This window comes from Panonychus citri, unplaced genomic scaffold (genome assembly GCF_014898815.1).
Source record: "Panonychus citri isolate SS breed McGregor unplaced genomic scaffold, ASM1489881v1 Contig00049, whole genome shotgun sequence".
Lineage (NCBI taxonomy): Eukaryota > Metazoa > Arthropoda > Arachnida > Trombidiformes > Tetranychidae > Panonychus > Panonychus citri.
Window position 1 is genome coordinate 1,528,218 of NW_026515454.1, and position 19,057 is coordinate 1,547,274.

Genomic DNA, 19,057 nt, shown 5'->3' on the forward strand with positions numbered 1-19,057 from the left:
TTGTTTAATGATTTTTTCCATCTGATTAATTAACATTTTGTAATTAACTTTCATCTTCCAACTGGATTTACAAATTAATTCGATTCTGGAATTCGAAAATCACCGAAAAAATAGATTGAAATGTTTCTTTTTGTGTACACATTGACAGGTTATATTGAGTGTTTCTCTCTATCATCACCAATTGAGAAGGTTAAGAAAACTTTGTGCTGTATTTAATTGTCAACATCATCAGTAAACTTGAATAGTTTGATGGAAACAATTTACATAATTATTGACCATTGTTGAGACAAATTATTTTTGGCTTCATTTCAATAATGAAAAACTGTTAAATATGAGAAAACAAATAGTAACATTTAGCTACTAATAAAATTTAAATCATCCTTTTCTTATTAGTGTTTAGGGAAAAGTTTCACTTCTTGTAATATCATCTCGTTGGGAAATAATTTCGCAATTTGTTCATCACTTGTTGATAGATGTTGAGGATTTCGTATTAAATGATGCAAAGATGAAAGGAATACAAATTGGAATCTCTGGTTATTAGTTGCGAATGATTTGGAAGATTGATTATTTGAGAGACTTCATCTTTTACCAATTGATTTTTTACATAGAGATGCCAACAGAGCAGATAATTGTAGCAATGAATTAACTCCTTTGACGATTCTCATGTGGGTTACTCCGATTTCTTTGATATATTCTAGCTTAAGATATTCGCCCATATCATAATTTTTAGTAACTCTAAACATATTAACGATAATGTCTTCAGGTGAATAACCAAGTTCCCATAGATGAGCCATTATGGTGTAAGCTTGATCAAACTTTTTCTCCAAACAATGTCCAATCATTTCTTTAATTTGAAGTGGATGAGGTTCATCACAAACTTTGAAAACATTTTCACTGGTAACCTTTTGAAATCCATCGAAACAAGATTGTAAATTATTGATTCCTTGTCGTAAATCACCTTGGGCAGTGTAGACCAAAGATTTTAAACCATCCTCAGTGTAGGTTACCCCTTCTTTACCACAAATGTGAACCAAACGTTTCTTAATCTCTTCGTCGCTTAATTTATTGAATCTAATAACAGCACATCTCGATTGAATAGGTTCAATAATCCGTTCAGAGGTATTACAAGCTAAAGCAAATCTAGTTGTTTTAGAATAGATTTCCATGGTTCGCCTTAAAGCTTGTTGAGCAGCTTCAGTCATACTATCGGCTTCATCTAAAATGATAACTTTAACCTTACCAGGGCCCAAGGTAACCTTAGTTTGAGCGAACATTTTAATCTTGTTTCGAACAACATCAATACCTCGATCATTAGAAGCATTTAACTCTAATACAGCATCTTTTAAATGACCATCAAGCATTTTCCGACAAAGACATAAGATGGTTGTTGTTTTACCAATACCTGGAGGCCCAGAAAGTAATAGATTTGGAAAACTTCCCTTCTCAACCAGAGCCTTCAACCTTTCGACAACATCTTGGTTACCAACAATATCATCAAAATCAACTGGACGATACTTTTCAACCCTAAGAGAACAAAAAAAATAATCAACAATTAAAAAATGAAGATTAAAAAGCAAACCAAAAGGCAAAAGAAAAAAAAAGCCACATAAGAAACCGAAGGGAACAATTTTCTTTCAACCTAAAAGACGACAAAGTCTCAAAGGATAGTAAACAGATTAAGGTGACTTACCAGGGTATGTTTAGAGATCTTTTAGATTCCATAATCAATTTAATTCGGTAAACAACAATTAACAAAAAGAAACAACAATCAACATGAGATGTTAAAGGCGCGAAAAATTTTCAATCACAATTTTGTTCTCAAAAAAAACAAAAGAACAAAACGGAGAAAATGACAGTGGCGCCATCTCATTTTCTCCAAAAGAACTTGTGACATATGTTGATTTCTTTTTGTTTCAAATGATTTAATCTTCTTGTTTCCTTTGTTAATTTCAATTGTTTATCTAATTATTTTGTAATGATTTACAAATCAATTGTTAACCAATCAAATTTCATGAGATTGTTTCGTTTAGAAGGTAATGTTAAACCGACTAATTATGTTTCTTTTTTAAAAGAAAAGGAAAAACATGTTTTGTTACCAAATCGTTTTCTCCACACTAGTCAACCTAATTATCGAGATACAATTATACCAAAAAATGCTAAATCTGGTTCTTCATTTGAATGGCTTAAAAGACAATTAAACGATCCATATGTGAAAAAAGCTCGTTATGAGAATTATCGTGCTCGAAGTGCTTTTAAATTAACTGAGATTGATGATGAGTTTAAAATTCTTAAACCTGGAGGGATAATCATTGATCTCGGTGCTTCTCCTGGTGCTTGGACTCAAGTCATGGTCAGACGATGTTACCCTGAAAGTGACCCGAAAAATGTTAATGGAACCTTGATCATTGGTATTGACATTTCTGGAATCGCTCCGATTGAAGGTGCAGCCGTGATACCCAACACTGATTTTACTAATCCATTAAATCAAGCAAAGATAATTGAACTTTTAAAAGATCGTAAGGTGGACACCGTTTGTAGTGACATGGCTCCCAAAGCCTCTGGTCAAGCTGAACTTGACCATCCAGGGATAGTTAAATTGTTTCTTTCGGCTCTTCAGTTTTCAATTCAAGTATTAAAACCAGGAACTGGAATATTTTTGGGTAAACTTTGGGATGGTTATCGAACCAAGGAAATTGATAGTTTGATGAAAACTCTTTTTGAAACTGTGAACATCGTTAAACCGAAGGCAAGTAGAGACGAATCGGCGGAATTGTTTTTGTTGGGAATTAATTACAAAGGTTTAAAACATTGAATCAACTTAATTACCCAGTCGAGTGAAAAATTGGGCATCAAGTCGCGTTCGGAGCACATTGAATTTTAATTGCGAATCAAGTGCCATCTGATACTAAATTGATGCGCTTAAAAAAAATGCGCAGATTTAATAAAATGAGAACCATGAAATTTTTTAACATGGAACATGTTTACAAAGAAATGATTTCATGATGATAATTGTGTTAATTGTCGTGTAACTAGAATCTTGAATCTTGTAAATGAGTGAACATGTTTCATGATTGCATTTTCGGAGAATTTGATAAATTTTAAATCGGGCGCGTCTTCAGTCAGTAAAAGAGAATTTTTTTTAAAAATTCAAAGTCGCTTTTTCGGTTAAAATAAGCAAAGACTGTTACAAGAAATTGTTATTTAAAGCTTAGTTTATCATCAAATTTTAATTAATTGCAACTTTGATCGTCGTTTTGTTTCACGTTTCGATTACACCTTGTTCCAAGTAACATGTAAGTATGATTTTTGTTTCATTTAAATCTCTATTCTTGATTACATGTGTCATGTTAGCTTGAATCCTTATTCTAATTTATTCTTGTCTTTTTTTACTTTTTTCAAGTACCATGGATATTCATGAAGCTGATTGTGGACATGAAATTTTGGAAACAAGTCCAATTTATATACACAAGTGCCTTGGGTCATTTTGCAGTGAATGCAAGGAAGGTTCAAATCAACAATGCCAAGTCTGTCGTGACATGTACAAAGATGATGACCTGATCAAATTGGAGGGTGTATCAACATGTGAACATGATGATACATGTCTAAATGAGCCAAGATTTTTTTGTTATTGTGTTTCACAAAATCTTTGTGAGCCTCATCTCATTCATGTTCACGGGAAAATTATTACATCAAAAAGATGCACACCAAAGATCAGCGTTTCTACTTGTGAAACCCCATGTATCAAGTGTGACAAGTTCATCGCGACCCATGTTAACGAGGATAACAATGAATTATTATGCGAAGGATGTGTACGTGAACATGGACTTACACGTGTGAAACATTTGAACAAAAATTCAAGTGAAAATGTTAAACATGATCATGATTTCAACCTCTTCAAAAGTGCAGTAGAGAAAAGACTCGCTTTACAGTTGAAAAGATGTGATGCTTTCAAGAATGAAATCAAAGTGGAAGAGAACAAGTGCCAAGAAATGGTCAAGAATCTCGGCTCGATTATTGAATCATGTACACATGATAACAGGAAAAAACTTGAATCTCTTGAATCTTCAGTGAATTATGCTCAAAAGTTCATGGAAAACTTGACTAAAAAGGAACATGAAATCTCATCTTACATTGATAAAAACAAAGCTAATATTGCAGAAGTTGAAAATAAGCTCAAACCTTGGGTTAAGCAGCTTTTACAATCGTTCGAGACTCCAGTTGTAAACAGAGTCATTATTGACTTTCAAGAAAAAACCAATGATCATGTTACACGTATAAATCTGCGACCAGTTTCGCACTCGATTCAAGAAGACATTCTACCATGTAACCAAGAAGCATCATCATCGATACACACGTTCGCAGAGTTTATTACACGAAGAGCAATCAATCAATGCAGAGATCACTTTGCTCATACTGAACCATGTGGAGAAGCTGATTGTTATTGCAGATATTACACAAATCGAGATTCAAGTTCTGCTGGACCATCCACATCGAAACGTGCTAAAACTACTCATGCAACCAAGGAACATGATGAGTTTGATCCATGTGTTTATACTGATGAAGAATCTGAACCAGAATATGATGAAAGTGATCATGGAATCGTTGCTATGAATCGTAGCATCGAAATGCCACATTCATCACCACTCATCCGACTGGAAAATACACAAGAAATCATGGTCAAGATAACTTATCTACGGTGTCCATTATGGTTTTTCTTGGAAATACCAGAAATGGTCGAGATACGAGCAAAAATCATGAATGATCTCAATGACCCAAGTAAATTACATGTTCCCGTATTAACGGTAAAACAACATTCAAGAGTTTTGGTGAAGGATCGTCAAGGTTTCGGGCCAAGAATGAAACGAGCTCTCATAAAATCATATAACATGGAGAAAGGAACATGGCTCGTGAAATTCATTGACTTTGGTAACGACGTTAATGTGAAACGTGAACAAATACACGAACTTCCGGAAGAGTATCAAGATATTGATTCAACATGCTTCAGGGCATGTTTAATGGGAGTTAAGCCTCGGTCCAACTTTTGCTTCACCCAAAAAGTTCCTCGAAATGCCACAAGCCACATCAATAAGTATCTTCTAGAAAAAAGTGGCCGAGTTCTAGTTACAAGAGAATATCAAACAATGGATGATGCTACGTTTTGCAAAGTATCTAGTTTTATCAAAAACAAAAAAGTTGACTGGGCTAAAGAGCTTTGTGAGGCCAATCTTGCCCTACCAGTATCGGAAGAGCCCAAATGTTTCCTGGCAAGTGAAAATTTTTGTTACTTATTCCATTATTTCATGAAGTGCCATGAAACATGTGAACGTGTTCATAAGTGTCCATTTTGTTCCGAAAATCATGCTCTTGGTTCATGCCAAGCTTACCATAGAGAGCTTATCACTAAAGAAAGTAAAAGGAAATGATCATGAAAAAACAATTCATGCTTTCTTGTTCTCAAGTTTCATGTTTAATGTTTTATGCTTATCCCCAAAAATACATCATTCATTGTTGTTCAAGTTAACAAAAGACATGGTTTGATCAAAATAAAGTTTCTCAAATTTTCATCTTTATATTTGAACAGTTTGACTATTTTCGTATCTACTGTCAAGTATTCATGTGACCTGTTTATACCAATACAACGTGTGAACGTGTTCAAATTAGCAGCGATATTCAGATTTCCATCGTTATGATTCATTGAATTCATGAAACAAGGATTTTCTAAAATCAGTTTGTTAACCATTAAGATCGTTTTTTGCTCACAAAAATAGATTTTCGTAATTGAAAAACATGTATCATCATTCACCATGATCAATGAATTGCATCGAGTCTGATTTTCGTCGTAACTTGATGTAGTGAACATGCGATTCATGAAATTGATGATTTGCAATTCATGTACACATGTTGCATCGTAACCATTGGTAAGTAGAAAAGAGGCTAAAGATTCAGGTAATAAGTGAATTTTTCTACTCTTCTTGTTCATGATGAATTGACCATGACCATATTCAACATGAAAATACAACTTCTCATAATCACTTAGTCCATTCGCAACTTGACTCAAACATAAATTATGATGCAATCGTATTTCATGTTGATTTGATATCAATTGCGGTAGATCAACAAACTTTCTACAGTTTTTCTTGATTATTCCCATTTCGTTTTCCGAGTTGAAAGCTGAGAAAGAATTAGCCGGTCCAAGAAAATTGACTGAATTTACCAAGTGCTGGAGTATGTGTACATTGTAGGTCATGAAATCATTTCCGTATAAATCAGGAATACATGAGCAAAATTCATGGATGCGATTTGAAATAATTATTAAATCTTGTTTCTTGATTTTTCGTGACTGCAGAGAGAAAATAGCTTCCGAGAGTAACGACAAATGAACGATGTACTTGTAGGGAAGTTGATCTTTCAAAACGATTGGAAAAAAATAGATAAGAAATGAAGCAAATTCAGTTGCTTTCCAGTCTTTATATTCAGTTAGACTTCTTGGTTTTCGAAAATGTTCTTTAGTGACTTTGAATGAATTGATTCGTGAATCCATGACCCGAATTTTTTCACTTTCCCCAAGAAAATATGAACATGAACGCTTGTTACCATTGAACCATGCTCTCTTGAAGAGATCCTTGATGACACCCAAATACACCGCATGCATTATGTCAACACCAAATCCATTCACGATATCAAATTCTTGCAAGTAAATAAATGAACTTGTTCCTTTCAATGAAAGAATAACCCTCTCATCATTACAGTTATTTTGGGAAAACATGATAAACTCATCTTTAGTCCTTGTTAGCCTTGTTATTTCATGTTGTGATAAAACAGGAAATTTCATTGAGCCATTGATTCTTGATCCTTCAACTTTGCACCAATCACATGCAAAACGTGAATTATATTGTTTCACAGAACGTAAATAGGCTCTCATAGGAGCGTCAGCTATCACACAAATCAACTTGAACTTTTTTGAAAATGTTATCTTTCGCTTCAAGCATGTCCAAATTAATCCATCTCGTTCCAATGTTCTAAGCTCATCAATTATCGGATTGAAAAAAGTCAACGCAGATCGTGGTTTAGTTGATCCAACATAAATCCCGGCCAAGATTGCATGTTTGACGCGCACATGAGTCTTTAATTCATTTATCATGAGAAAAACAGGGAACACGGAGATGCGACTTGATTTTGAAGCCGGTACTTCATCGGTGTACATGGTCAATGTCAAAGAGCTATCATCAGCTCTTGCTGACACAGCAGCTTCTCCATCTCTGATATCGGTAAGCATGTTATCATCTTCAACATCAAAAATCAAATCACATGAAGTTAGTGATAAAATTGCTTCTATTTGACTCTTGATTTCCAACTTAAGGAAATAATTCCCGTTCTTTATCTTTGGAATAATATGATGACCTGAACACTGATAACTTGAGAAGTTTCTTGGCTGACCAATGTACGGTCCATGAGCGTGATTCTTATTACACAAGAACCAATAAGATTTGATACTGTTCTTAGTCGCATTATCCCAGAACGAGTAGATTGATGGTAACTTGAAGTTCATGTTTAATCTTTTAAACAAAATAGAAAATCCTTTAATCACCGCATCCATTTGTGACTTGGAAATATGATTTTGTGACACTAACTTCCCAAGCAAACAATTCATCAACAAATTTGTGTCAATTTGATCGTCTATCATGAAATCATCATTTCCAGATTCATCCACCTGTGACACTTGATCGATATGATCTACTGAATGATGAGCACTTATCTCTGAATCAGATTCACTTTCCAAAGTTGAGATGAGATTTTGAATTAACTGGCCACGATTGTACCTCAAAGCACGGTAATATGTTGAAGATGATACTTGGTCCATGATAAATGAAATATTTCACTTTGCAATCATGAAAAGAGTTAATCAAAGTTAAATTTATCATGAAGAATATGATTAATCATGTCACAAGATCAAAAGCTCTCCCCCTTTATAAATTCACACCCCCTCAAGAAATTTGATTTCCTTTTCCTTTGCCCCTTTGACCATGCTTTCATGATAACATCTACTGTTTACAGCTACATGAAATCAAGTTACATCGTTTCTTTTTCTTATTTGTGATTATTCCTTTAATTGTGATCAAACTATCAATATGCGTAAATCAACAACAATAAATGGCTTCAAACAGTTAACAACTGCTAGCAACAAGTCATCAACCGTGTCACTAAATACAAAAAAAATTCCAAAAAGTAAAAAAGTGCCCTCAGGACAACCATATCTACTTGACTTTCTGAAAAAGAATAATCATGAAACATCAATCACCATGTCAGCCAGCTCTAATGATCCAGGGCCATTGGCAAAAAGTTTACCGAATGAAGCTGATGAAGATTCCTTTTTCCTGCTTTTGTTGGCCGTGAAAAAAGATCTTGGTAATCTCAAACCCGTTTTGTTACATGTGCATGGAAAGGATATTCCAAAGAAGAAAGCTAATGAAATTACTGTTATTGTTCGATTCAGATTGAATAATGAATCTTTCATCGGTAGAATCATGATGATTTCACGTAAGTAATGAAACAATGTCTATTTACATGATAACTGATCCGTGTTCTTATTTCAGGTATTCGTGTTGCGTTAGAAGAAGCGATTCCAAGAGCTCTTGACACGGTTAAGAAATCTAAAAGAAATTTAACTTTCGAGGCAACAATATTCGCGATAACTCGACATACTTATCTGTTTCCAGCTGAGCCTAAAGATACAAGAACTATGTTTCTTGCTTCATTGTTCATTGACAAGGATCAAAATGAAAGTACGCCACAAGATTACATGATAAATGAAGGTGCATCTTCTTCTACACACGTACAACAAGATGAAAATGATAGTGATGCTACAGTTATTTCTGAAGAAACTGTACTAGAATTATCAAATGATTCGAGTTCATGTGAGCATGAAGAAAAGGGTCCGGTTAAAAAGGTGAAACGTCGTAAGATCAGTTACTCCGATAAGAAGTTGATTGCGAAGATGATGGACAAGAAAGGTAATGATAACATGAAAGCCAATACTGAGATCACATATGCCCTTGATAAACTTGAAGAGATGATACCTACACTTTCCCCTACTTCAGCACTGACACCAATAATCAAGAACTTGTTCATTTTAACAAAGAACATCAACTTCAAACTGAATGAGAGAGACAACGTCAATGAAACTAAGTTTCCTTTGACTAGAAACATAAGCACGACAAAGGTTAAAGGAAAGGTGAGTTGAGATCATGAATCGCTCTTAGAAAATCCATATTAACATGTCTACACTTTCTCATTTTAGGACGAGGTTAAAATTGGTGGAAGGATAATTCTACCTTTGAATGGATATTCAAAGGCCATCGAAGCACAGAAACCAAGTTTAGTTGTTTCGCGAATCGTGAGATCATGTTTTCCGTCATCACTGAAGTTGAACTGCGAAATAAATACGGCTAAGGACAAGTCTAATCTTCTATGGCGATTGGGTAAAGATGGTGAGAATGATGATGAGAGAGTGAAAGATGGACAAGAAATTATTGACACTATTATCGGTAAGTTCAAAAGTCTTGATTAACCTGCAAAATTTTAATAAATTTTCTACTTTCTGATTTTTCTTTCAGAACATGCTCATGTAATTAAGAACCATGACCACATGTCACTTGCAAGCTACCGTGAAAGCATGTACCAGGTTAACAAGGCTATTTATGATTGTAATCGCCGCAATAACATGAAACATGAAAAAACCACCATAAAGGCAAATTGTTTCGACGCGTTGACTGATGATCTACTTGATGATGTTACTCTGGACGCAGACAAGATCGAAAGTAAAACAAGCAACGAAGTACATGAAACTGACAAGAATCAAGAACAAGATGATTCAAACTTTCTTAATGATATCGTCAAAGACTCGGTTGTTTTCATGTTTAATTGATCATTTTTTCTCTCGCATACATGTTTCTTTTGTTTTCATTTTGTTTTCATTTTGTTTTCATTTAGTTTTCATTTTGTTTTCATTTTGTCTTCATTTTGTTTTCATTTTTTTTTCGTTGTCGTTTTGCTAATATTTTCATGACACTTATCATGATTACTTTATTTTGATTAATTTTCATTACGTTTTGAATTCATTAATAAATCATTTATTCAGATATTTACTTGGCGCTCATTATATTTACTGCATTTCTCATGTTCCATGCATTTTCATACACGAATGTACATTTTGATACGTTTCATGTGCATTTTCAAGCTCTTCGCTATTTTTGCGCCTTATCTGACAATTTCCGATAGCATTCGTTGCTTGGCGTGAATGCCTCACTCGACTGGGTAGTTGTGTTTTCTTGTTTTCTGACAACAAAAGTTTTTATTTGTGTAAATTGTGATTATAATTGATTCTTAAATGTTAATCCATTCAAGTGTGAAGACTAATATTTCATTGAAAGAAGAAGAAGAAGAGAGAGAAAGAGAGAAAAGAAAATGGAGAAAAACATTTATACAACTAAATTTTGACTTCTAAATCAAAAAGAAATTACAAAGTTTATTTAACAAAAACACATGATAAACCAAGGTAGACCTTTTTACTTTTTCTTAGAACACTTTTCAAATGATTGTTTCCACCAGTTTCAGTGTCGAGTCGAACTAGCTTGAGGTTGGTGCAGATTAATGATATCACAGATCAAATGAGAAAGAGAGATAGAGAGAGAGATATTTATAATAGAGATGGAAGGGAAAAGAAAACAGTTTTCATCGGGTTTACAGAAAAAACATCCTTGCTCGTTATCTGATTCTACAGATAATTTACTCATCGGGAGACAGAACATCAAGTAGAGCGTCAACATGAGATGGAGGGATAAGAGTACCTGGAAAAATTAGAATAAGAATAAGTTATCCAGTCAATGGAAAGATAATTTTATGATTAAAATGGTTTACCTATCACTCGAAGTCCATCTTTCGTTTTTAAACGAATAATTTGAAGTCTAGATTGAACATGGGGAACGGCTTTTTCAATGGTTGACCAGATCGTGAGTACAGAACCACTGAGAATGTGGTAAATTCTTTGGCGAAGACCAACATCACATGTGAGTTTGGCTGAGATTCGTCGACAGTTACCATACCAAAGAGCATGGCCACAAGTCTTCTCAGCGGCCTCGAAAATATCGGTCCACATTTTTTCCGCCTCTTCGACCGTTATCTTAGTACCTCTTTCCTTAAGACTACTTATAGTCTCGGTTTTTGATTGAAGACCAACATTAGGTTTGTAAATACGAAAGATTTGTTTATCAAAAACTCTGGTACTTGTATCAGCAACTGCTAATAAAACTCCTTTGCGAATCATATGCTCCTAAAATAAACAAATAAACAGTAATTAGTTGGAATATACAACAAAAAAAGATAAACAATTAACTTGATTGTTTAAATATTTAAAGATACAAGAGAAAAGGTACAAAGTTTAATTCACATGAGAAATAATGATTAGCTAACTAGATAATTTCCTTTTCCTCATCAATTTAGTCAAGATACTTACAGCGTGAGTAACATAAAATCCTTCATCAGCCGATTTACAATGTTTCCATAGAGAGTGAGCTTCCTCCCAAGACATTCCTCTTTCAACTTTAACAACGTGAAGCTCAATTTTAGCAGCACCGGTTGAGTGTTTACGGATGAAGCTTTTGTGTTCAAGGATGTCAACTTTACCAATTTCAGAAGTCAAGTCTGTTAAAATCAATTAGAAAGATAAAACAAAATCATGATTAATTCTAAAGCCAATAAAAAGACAAATGATTGACTAATTAACAAGAATTAACAACAAATTTACCCATAATTCCCAGATCATAACGCCCAAGTTTCTTTGCCTGTTTAACAACAGCATCAAGTGTGTCACTGAAATATTGGAAAAGTGCATTTTGAAGTTCAACGTGTAATCCCAAGATACGGTTCAGGAATTTGGCAATAACCTGATAATCTGTTAACCGAAGGATAATAGAAAAGAAGATGATTAAGTGATTGATAAATTTGAAAGAGAAAGCGTTTCCATTTCAATTGCAATTACCTTTATCGAGAGTATATTGTCGAGTAGCGGAATCATAAACCACCATACCAACACCAATTAAACCTTTCTTACAATCTATTGGATGTTTAGACAAGAGAAGAATATTAAATTAGCTTTTTTTTCCTCAATATTGGTGCTCATAATGAGAGACAATTATCTAACCTGCAAAGAAATTAGATGAATAACCGGGTGGTGGAGGGACAATTGGTGCCATCAAACCAACGATTGATTTCATGGTTTGTTCGAGTGCTTGACGACCATACTTATTGTCTATGTTATATTTACTGAAATCACGAGCATCGGTTGCCCTTCTATCTCCATGAGTCAATGCTCCCTGAAGAAAAGAGAAGAAAGAAAAATATTAGAAAAAGAGAAAAGAGAAAAGTTGAAAATCGTGTTGAATTACACTTTTGATAATTGATTCACGATTCTTTCAAGGCTCAAGTGGCTATTAATAAATTAGATTAAATTATCATTTTGTTTACTTGATACTTACTAAACTTTCCAATCTTTTGGCAACAATAGATGCAAATCTTTGTTCACCAGCAAGATCTGAGATTAGGAAAACATATTCAGGAGCATTTACTTGATTAGATCGATGGGTTCGACCAAACTGTTGAATCGCTCTATCAGCACTCCAAGGTAATTCAATGGTAATATGAACTCTTCTTGCTTTGTTTTTCGCTCGTCTATCGGAATGTAAAGAGATACCCGAAGAAGCTGCTTCTGAGATGATGGCGATTCTTTTCTCACCATCCATGAATCTTTGTTTCTCGGTTAAATTGAGAATCTCAAGGGGAACATCATTTTCTGTTCGTGATTCATATTGAATTGAACCATCTTCACTAGATATAACTCGACCTTTTCGACCAGTCATTTCGGCAACATTATCGATACCACCGAGCTCTTCAATCAGCTCGTCTAATGTATTGGGAGGTAAAACTTCACCAAGAATTTCTAAATTTTGTAATAATTCGTCTCTCATCTCTTCACAAATTTGACCGGCTTGTTCTGACATGAATTCACCTTTGAATCCTTCAAATTTTTTTGATATTTTAAGTTTTCTCTTGGGTCTCTTTTGATTGTTTTGATTACTTTTAACTCTTTGCTTTTTTTCACGTTTCACTTTACCCTCTTCTTTGAGTTTATTTTGCTGCCAAAGATCCCAAGGTTCAATATCAGAGAAATCATCACTATCAGAATCATTTGATTTAACCTCAAGAAAATCATCACTATCATCACTATCACTAGAATCACAATCACTTAATCCAAATCCACCGAGATCAGTTTTCTTAGAGTCACGCTTGAATCGCTTGACTTTTGACTTCGAATCTTTTTTAGAACTACCTGCCTCGACAGGTTCACTAATCAGAATTTGTTCACTTCCTCGTTGCTGAATTTTAATTCCCAAATCAGCAAGAAAAGATGAAGATGAAGAATCCAAGCCCAATAGACGAAGAGTTTTCTTTCGATTAGGAGCTGGAAAATGTTTATCGATGAGTGATTGGAAAACAGCTCTAGAGAGACAAAATAAAAAGACGAAAAAAAAATTGAAGTGAGTCAATTGTGCAATCAGAAAAGACATTGAGACCAAATGGATAATTAAAGGGTAAACTTACTTAGCTGTGGATACAAAATCATTCAACTCTCCACCATTTTCTTCAAGTGTCTCCAAAGTTTTCGCTTCACCAGTAGATTGTAAACCAATGACGACACTTTTTTCGTCTTTTAAAGCTTCGCGACTCAAAACGGTTGCATATTTAACCTTAGAGGCGATACAAAGGTATTTGAAAAAGCGCTGGTGTGATGCCCAAAATTGAGCCCAAACCGCTTTCTTAATGTTTGACTCTCCTTCCATCAATTCTAAAGCTTTTTCAAACTTTAATCTTGCATCAACCCAAAGGTCAACACATTGATCGTAAAGTCGAATAAATTTTCTAGATAAAGGTATTTCTTCAACCCTGAAATGAACACCAGCGAAACTTAATTGCCTGGCAATGTACATCCCTCGCAATTTCATATCAATAGCTACTAATTCCATTGCTCCGACACCACGTTTCTCAACTGTAGTGATAAAATCATTAAATTCTGGGAAAGATGTTCCTTTTCCCCATAAACCAAGTCTCGTCATGTAAGCCATGTCTCTTGGTTCGGTAGCACCCGTGGCACTGGCATAGACTATTCGTGCTTTTGGAAGTTGACGTTGAAGTTCTAATACAGTTAGACCCGTTTTGGTTGCTTTTGATGTACCAGAAGATGGACAAAGATTCTTGGCTTTATGACACTCATCAAAAATGATCTATAGAATTGAAGAGAAGCATAAAAAAACATCAATTAGCATAAATCTTTCAACTATTTATTCATTTGCAATTTGAGTTGACTTACAACTCCATCAAAATCGTCACCACACCAGTGGAGGAGTTGCTTCAGCCTGGTTCGATATTTATTACTTGACGAATGACTTTCACTAATTAATGATGAATATGTTGCAAAAATGACTCCTTTCTTGATACCACCATTTTCCTTGGAGGTTATTTTACCATATTTAAACTGTTAGATATGGGAAAAAATCAAGATAATTAGAAATAAGTTCACTAAATGTATACAAGAAATAAAAAGCCAACAAGTCAATTATCTGTAACTGGGATATTAGTATAAGTAAACAATTTACTGAGAACTGATTATAGTAGCCCAGTCAATATGAATATTAACCATAGATTTAGCGACATATAATCACCTTATTAAGAGGATGAACCTGAATTTTTTTGGCTCCAATGTCTCTGAGATCTCTCTCGGAATCATATTTCAGGTCATTTGAAACACTTAACCATATTGCTTTCTTCCTACCAAGAAGATAATTTTCATAAATGATACCGGCAACGGTTCTACCTTTACCCACACCGGCACCATCACCAATTAGAAACCCTGCTCGGCACCCATCGGGTAAAATTGTTTCATGTTGTTGACAAGCATAAACTATTGCCTCTAATTGCAGAGCTGAAAGTTTTCCTTCGTCAATTATATCCTCAGGGATAGCTAATCGATACCAAACATTTGGAGGAAGGACACTAGAAAGAGAGCTTGTTTCTACAACAGGATCAGGATGTCGACAGCCAACTTTCACTGTAAAAGAACAATAAAAACAAAAACAAAAAAGAATATTAATATTTGTCCAATTAGAAAATGGTTTACAGTTGATTATCTTTTCTTTCTAGAATTAAATTTAATACATTTAGATGGCATGTAGTTGGCATAAGTATCTGCTTGGAAAATTTCCTCTCCAGCATCTTCATCAGGAATATCTAAGATCTGAGGTTTTGGTGGTGGTTTGGTTACTGGTAATTTTGGTAATGGAGGTTTAATTACAGGCTGTTGTTTATATATAATCTGTGGTTGTGGAGGTTGTCTCAATTGCTGTAACTGTTGAGGTTGAGGTTGAGTTTTAAATATTATTTGTGGTTGTTGCTGCTTTTGCTGTTGCAATTGTATTATTTGTTGTTGTTGTTGTTGTTGTGGTTGTTGTTGTTGTGGAGATGATTGTGGTTGTGCTACTGGAAACCTTAATGATATTGGTGCCGGTAATGATGGTGATGAAGAGGTTGATATTGCTTCTAAACGTTTAACGGGAACTTTAATTGGACGAACAAGAAGTGAACGAGCTATTGGTGGATTAGCCTGAGGTTTACAGAAAAAGAAAACCACATTTTTTTTCGCTCCACCATTATTTAGATTGAGACCACATTCATCAAGAGCAGCAGAGAGAAGATCTTTATTTGACATTATATATATTGGAATAACACAGTCAACACAATAAAATTGATTGAAGACACGAAAGAGAAAAAAAACAATGGAAACAATTCGCTAATATTAATCAATTAAACTCTATTTAAATATTAAAAAAGGAAAACAAAAGAAACACTAACATGAATTAGTGTTAGTAGAAACACAATGGAAAAGAAAAAGGAAAAGAACAGCAAAAGATAACCGAGTTTCCGAAAGCGAATTCGATTATTAAAAATCTAAAGGCAAATAAAGAAAATTTAGTGTCTCCATCTGTTGAATACAATTACAACCAACACGAAAGGTTCGACAAAAAGAATTTTTAAAAATTCTAATTCCAATTAAATGGAATTTTTTTTTATCAAATTGAGTCAATCATTTGTTGAGAGTAAAATCGAATAACCAATTGGAAGGAGATTTAATTTTCTTAACACCAGATTAATTTAATTCTGTTCTCTCTTTGTTCTCAAACACATGGTAACCTTGCATAAGAATCTTGGTGAACCGATATTGAGTAATTTTCTACTCGATATCAAATATCTGATAATGGAAAAAGTATCAGATCTTTGAAAGGAAATCATGAGTTGTTGTTACATCAGAATATCTGTTTACTCTTAACCAGCGATAACTATTTGATGAGAACCAGAATTTCATTCAGTTTGTTTAACTTTGATTCGAATCACAAATCCTTCATTGCATCACTTATTTATACAATTTTTATTGCACCTTTTTCATGAGTGAGCGTTGGTGGTTCAGTGGTAGAATGCTCGCCTGCCACGCGGGCGGCCCGGGTTCGATTCCCGGCCAACGCAAATTTTTTTCTCTCTCTTCTTTCATAACTTTTTTTTCTGTCGTTTCTTTTTCTCTTAATTTGTTGATCTTTTTTGACCCTTTCGACCAAATGATTTATGATAATTTCTCCTCTTTATTTTTCTTTACCTTTCCAATGATTGTTGGAGCAAATTGCTGAGACAATAATTAACTTCTCAGAGATATGAAGACAATTATTGTTGGAGGAAAAAAAAGGTGAAGGGTGACTGATGGAGGAGGGAAAATCTTCCAAGGGTGGAAATAACTGAAGAGAATCAGGCTGAAATTAGAGAGTGTGACAATGATGAGAAAAGATGATGAAGATGAGAAGATGAAATTTTGGTTCGATTTTTTCTTGTTTCTCCATTTCTACAATTTTCATCTTCTAAATTAACTTTTCTTCATCTTAACCAAACTTGAATCAACTTTTACTTGCCTGTCGAGTAACAAATTCAATTTAATCCTCATTGATTTCTATTAGTTACTAATTAGAAAAATAAACAACAATTTCATCTCAAAACTAATCAACTTAATTATCTCTCTCTCTCTCTCTTTCTCTGGTTGTAAATTGACACAATTTACCATCACAATCATCACAATTAAAGTTTAAACAAAACAAAAGCCACTTCTCAATATCTCAATAGTTAAAATTAGTTAATCACTTAATCAATAAAAGTTATATCAGTTAAGTGAATTTGAAATTTGAGAAATTTTAAAATAATTAACTAAACTTGCTAAGAAAACCCAACAAGAAACTGTATAACTTAATTGTAACAATTAGTTAACAAGTAGTGAAAGTACATTTAACAACTAACAGATTGGCTAAATTTTGATCACTCTAATTATAAAATACAAATTTGAGACTTAAGGTTTAAATGACAAGGCTGAAATTTGGATTCCCGTTAAGATACACTTGAAAAGAATTGTAAACAATTCTAATATAATCAGTTAATTTGGTTCACTCGATCAGCGTTTGGCCATGAGAACTTCGATCAAGTATCAATCGGTGGTTTATAATAATTTCGACATCTTTCATAGAATATCTGTGTCAATAACAAAGAAAGAGAATATTGATCAGAAAATTTTCTCCAATAGAACCATAGGCCATCGATATACTCACTTTTCTACTTCGATCTTTGACCACTTCTTCGACATTGAGTGCAGTTTGGAAGGATCGTAACTATGAAAGAACAGAAAAGAAAAAAAAATCGAAAAAGGAAAATTAGATCAAAACAGTGAACATATTACAGAGAAATTGTTTGACTATCGATCATCAATGGATCTTATTGAATTTAGAAATCCAAAGTCAACTTGGCGTAATCAATTTCTTGGTGAAGGTGAATGAGCAACAATCTAAATTGTTACAACGGTTTTGATTAATTAACAGAAAGAAAATCAATCCATACTCTCAACTGCTCCTTCTTCATCTGTTTGAATATCTCAATGTTATCCTTTGCATCTTTCAATTTTTGCAATTTCTCTGATGCTGATGAAATACATCTCTTAATGGCCTTTTCCCTGTTATTGTAAGATTCATTTAACTGTGAATAAAGAAAATGAAATCAATTAATTAACAGAATCAAAGGAAAAAATGAATCATAAACTCACTTGAAACCATAAATCTTTACAGTCTCTTGTCAATAGGGAAACATCATTCTTGTGAGCATCAACTGAAATTGAACTATTCAGGACATAGACAATATTGTCATCAATTTTTCTCATCTTCATAATTTGATCCTAAATACAGAGGAAACAACAATTAAATGAATGAATTAAATGAAAACAATTAAACACAATACAAGAAATAAACAAGGAAAAGGTTAACCGGTAAACCTTTGAGAGATTAAGAAATGAACAGAAATTACATGAAAGGCGAGTAAATCATCACAAGAAGTTAAATCAGTTCCACTCATGGTAATTATGGATTAGAATTTAGACTAATTAAACAATTAAAGAAACACAATTAATACAAATGAAAAGAGAAGAAATAAAAACAAACCCTAGAAAAGAATAGAAAACAAATTGAGAAAAAAGAGAAAAAGACAAACACATGGTTTGGATTCTATTGGATAAAGTTGATGTTTCTCTCCGCATGAGGATAGTTAATTTTTTCTCCGTCTAATCAAATTAATCTCGTGTTGATTGAATTATTTGATTAATTGTCTCAATCGTCTCCATTTAAAGTCATTGTCAATAAATAAAACAACATTGGTTCATCAAAATGTTGATTTTCTTGACTTAGTTGCAAATTGCAATCAATTGAAACGTTTATATGAAGTTTATATTGGAATATGTTAGAATATTAGTTAATCAAATTAATCTGATGGAAATTAAAATGTTCATTATTAGTGATAATTGGATTAACTTTTCCATCTAAATTAATCAAATTTCTTTTCATAACTGAGATGATTACCAGTTTTACTTTCATTT

The 19,057-nt window shown here is 33.6% G+C and overlaps 6 protein-coding genes and 1 non-coding gene across 7 annotated transcripts; 4 read left to right on the forward strand and 3 right to left on the reverse strand.

Annotated features, from left to right (window-relative positions):
• Window positions 1-123: 123 nt before the first annotated feature.
• Window positions 124-1,848, reverse strand: LOC128385438 (replication factor C subunit 2-like). The gene is made up of 2 exons (XM_053344309.1): window positions 1,691-1,848; window positions 124-1,524 (listed from the first exon to the last, which is right to left on the reverse strand). The coding sequence occupies exons 1-2, from the start codon at window positions 1,720-1,722 to the stop codon at window positions 579-581; spliced, it is 978 nt and encodes a 325-aa protein (XP_053200284.1). The 5' UTR covers window positions 1,723-1,848; the 3' UTR covers window positions 124-578.
• Window positions 1,849-1,896: 48 nt separating this feature from the next.
• Window positions 1,897-2,845, forward strand: LOC128385441 (rRNA methyltransferase 2, mitochondrial-like). Its single transcript, XM_053344311.1, has one exon. The coding sequence runs from the start codon at window positions 1,976-1,978 to the stop codon at window positions 2,810-2,812; it is 837 nt and encodes a 278-aa protein (XP_053200286.1). The 5' UTR covers window positions 1,897-1,975; the 3' UTR covers window positions 2,813-2,845.
• A 384-nt stretch (window positions 2,846-3,229) lies between these two features.
• Window positions 3,230-6,199, forward strand: LOC128385425 (uncharacterized). The gene is made up of 2 exons (XM_053344285.1): window positions 3,230-3,293; window positions 3,401-6,199. Exon 2 carries the CDS (start codon window positions 3,405-3,407, stop codon window positions 5,421-5,423), a length of 2,019 nt encoding a protein of 672 aa, XP_053200260.1. The 5' UTR covers window positions 3,230-3,293; window positions 3,401-3,404; the 3' UTR covers window positions 5,424-6,199.
• Window positions 6,200-7,817: 1,618 nt separating this feature from the next.
• Window positions 7,818-10,295, forward strand: LOC128385428 (uncharacterized). Its single transcript, XM_053344289.1, has 4 exons — window positions 7,818-8,538; window positions 8,595-9,232; window positions 9,299-9,545; window positions 9,615-10,295. The coding sequence occupies exons 1-4, from the start codon at window positions 8,130-8,132 to the stop codon at window positions 9,923-9,925; spliced, it is 1,605 nt and encodes a 534-aa protein (XP_053200264.1). The 5' UTR covers window positions 7,818-8,129; the 3' UTR covers window positions 9,926-10,295.
• Window positions 10,296-10,505: 210 nt separating this feature from the next.
• LOC128385417 (protein strawberry notch homolog 1-like) lies at window positions 10,506-15,985 on the reverse strand. The gene is made up of 11 exons (XM_053344277.1): window positions 15,268-15,985; window positions 14,775-15,160; window positions 14,423-14,587; window positions 13,657-14,336; window positions 12,534-13,554; window positions 12,200-12,371; window positions 12,038-12,112; window positions 11,804-11,950; window positions 11,513-11,700; window positions 10,918-11,329; window positions 10,506-10,847 (listed from the first exon to the last, which is right to left on the reverse strand). Exons 1-11 carry the CDS (start codon window positions 15,815-15,817, stop codon window positions 10,786-10,788), a joined length of 3,858 nt encoding a protein of 1,285 aa, XP_053200252.1. The 5' UTR covers window positions 15,818-15,985; the 3' UTR covers window positions 10,506-10,785.
• A 573-nt stretch (window positions 15,986-16,558) lies between these two features.
• Window positions 16,559-16,629, forward strand: Trnag-gcc (transfer RNA glycine (anticodon GCC)). The gene has a single exon. It is a non-coding gene; the product is annotated as a tRNA-Gly (tRNA).
• Window positions 16,630-17,317: 688 nt separating this feature from the next.
• LOC128385447 (protein MIX23-like) lies at window positions 17,318-18,680 on the reverse strand. Its single transcript, XM_053344318.1, has 5 exons — window positions 18,493-18,680; window positions 18,236-18,364; window positions 18,034-18,168; window positions 17,748-17,807; window positions 17,318-17,670 (listed from the first exon to the last, which is right to left on the reverse strand). Exons 1-5 carry the CDS (start codon window positions 18,538-18,540, stop codon window positions 17,620-17,622), a joined length of 423 nt encoding a protein of 140 aa, XP_053200293.1. The 5' UTR covers window positions 18,541-18,680; the 3' UTR covers window positions 17,318-17,619.
• Between the last annotated feature and the right edge of the window lie 377 nt (window positions 18,681-19,057).

Bases quoted from the DNA above. Each gene is read 5' to 3' on its own strand.
- LOC128385428 (XM_053344289.1), top strand. From the start codon at position 8,130: ATGCGTAAATCAACAACAATAAATGGCTTCAAACAGTTAACAACTGCT. The intron at 8,539-8,594 runs GTAAGTAATGAA...TTCTTATTTCAG, and splicing joins TAGAATCATGATGATTTCAC to GTATTCGTGTTGCGTTAGAA. The intron at 9,546-9,614 runs GTAAGTTCAAAA...TTTTTCTTTCAG, and splicing joins AATTATTGACACTATTATCG to AACATGCTCATGTAATTAAG.
- LOC128385417 (XM_053344277.1), bottom strand. From the start codon at position 15,817: ATGTCAAATAAAGATCTTCTCTCTGCTGCTCTTGATGAATGTGGTCTC. The intron at 13,555-13,656 runs GTAAGTTTACCC...TTGTCTCTCTAG, and splicing joins GATTTTGTATCCACAGCTAA to AGCTGTTTTCCAATCACTCA. The intron at 12,113-12,199 runs GTTAGATAATTG...AACATCCAATAG, and splicing joins TTCATCTAATTTCTTTGCAG to ATTGTAAGAAAGGTTTAATT.
- LOC128385447 (XM_053344318.1), bottom strand. From the start codon at position 18,540: ATGAGTGGAACTGATTTAACTTCTTGTGATGATTTACTCGCCTTTCAT. The intron at 18,365-18,492 runs GTAATTTCTGTT...CTCTGTATTTAG, and splicing joins ATGATTTACTCGCCTTTCAT to GATCAAATTATGAAGATGAG. The intron at 17,671-17,747 runs GTGAGTATATCG...TTATTGACACAG, and splicing joins TCAAAGATCGAAGTAGAAAA to ATATTCTATGAAAGATGTCG.
- LOC128385441 (XM_053344311.1), top strand. From the start codon at position 1,976: ATGATTTACAAATCAATTGTTAACCAATCAAATTTCATGAGATTGTTT.
- LOC128385438 (XM_053344309.1), bottom strand. From the start codon at position 1,722: ATGGAATCTAAAAGATCTCTAAACATACCCTG. The intron at 1,525-1,690 runs GTAAGTCACCTT...TTGTTCTCTTAG, and splicing joins AGATCTCTAAACATACCCTG to GGTTGAAAAGTATCGTCCAG.
- LOC128385425 (XM_053344285.1), top strand. From the start codon at position 3,405: ATGGATATTCATGAAGCTGATTGTGGACATGAAATTTTGGAAACAAGT.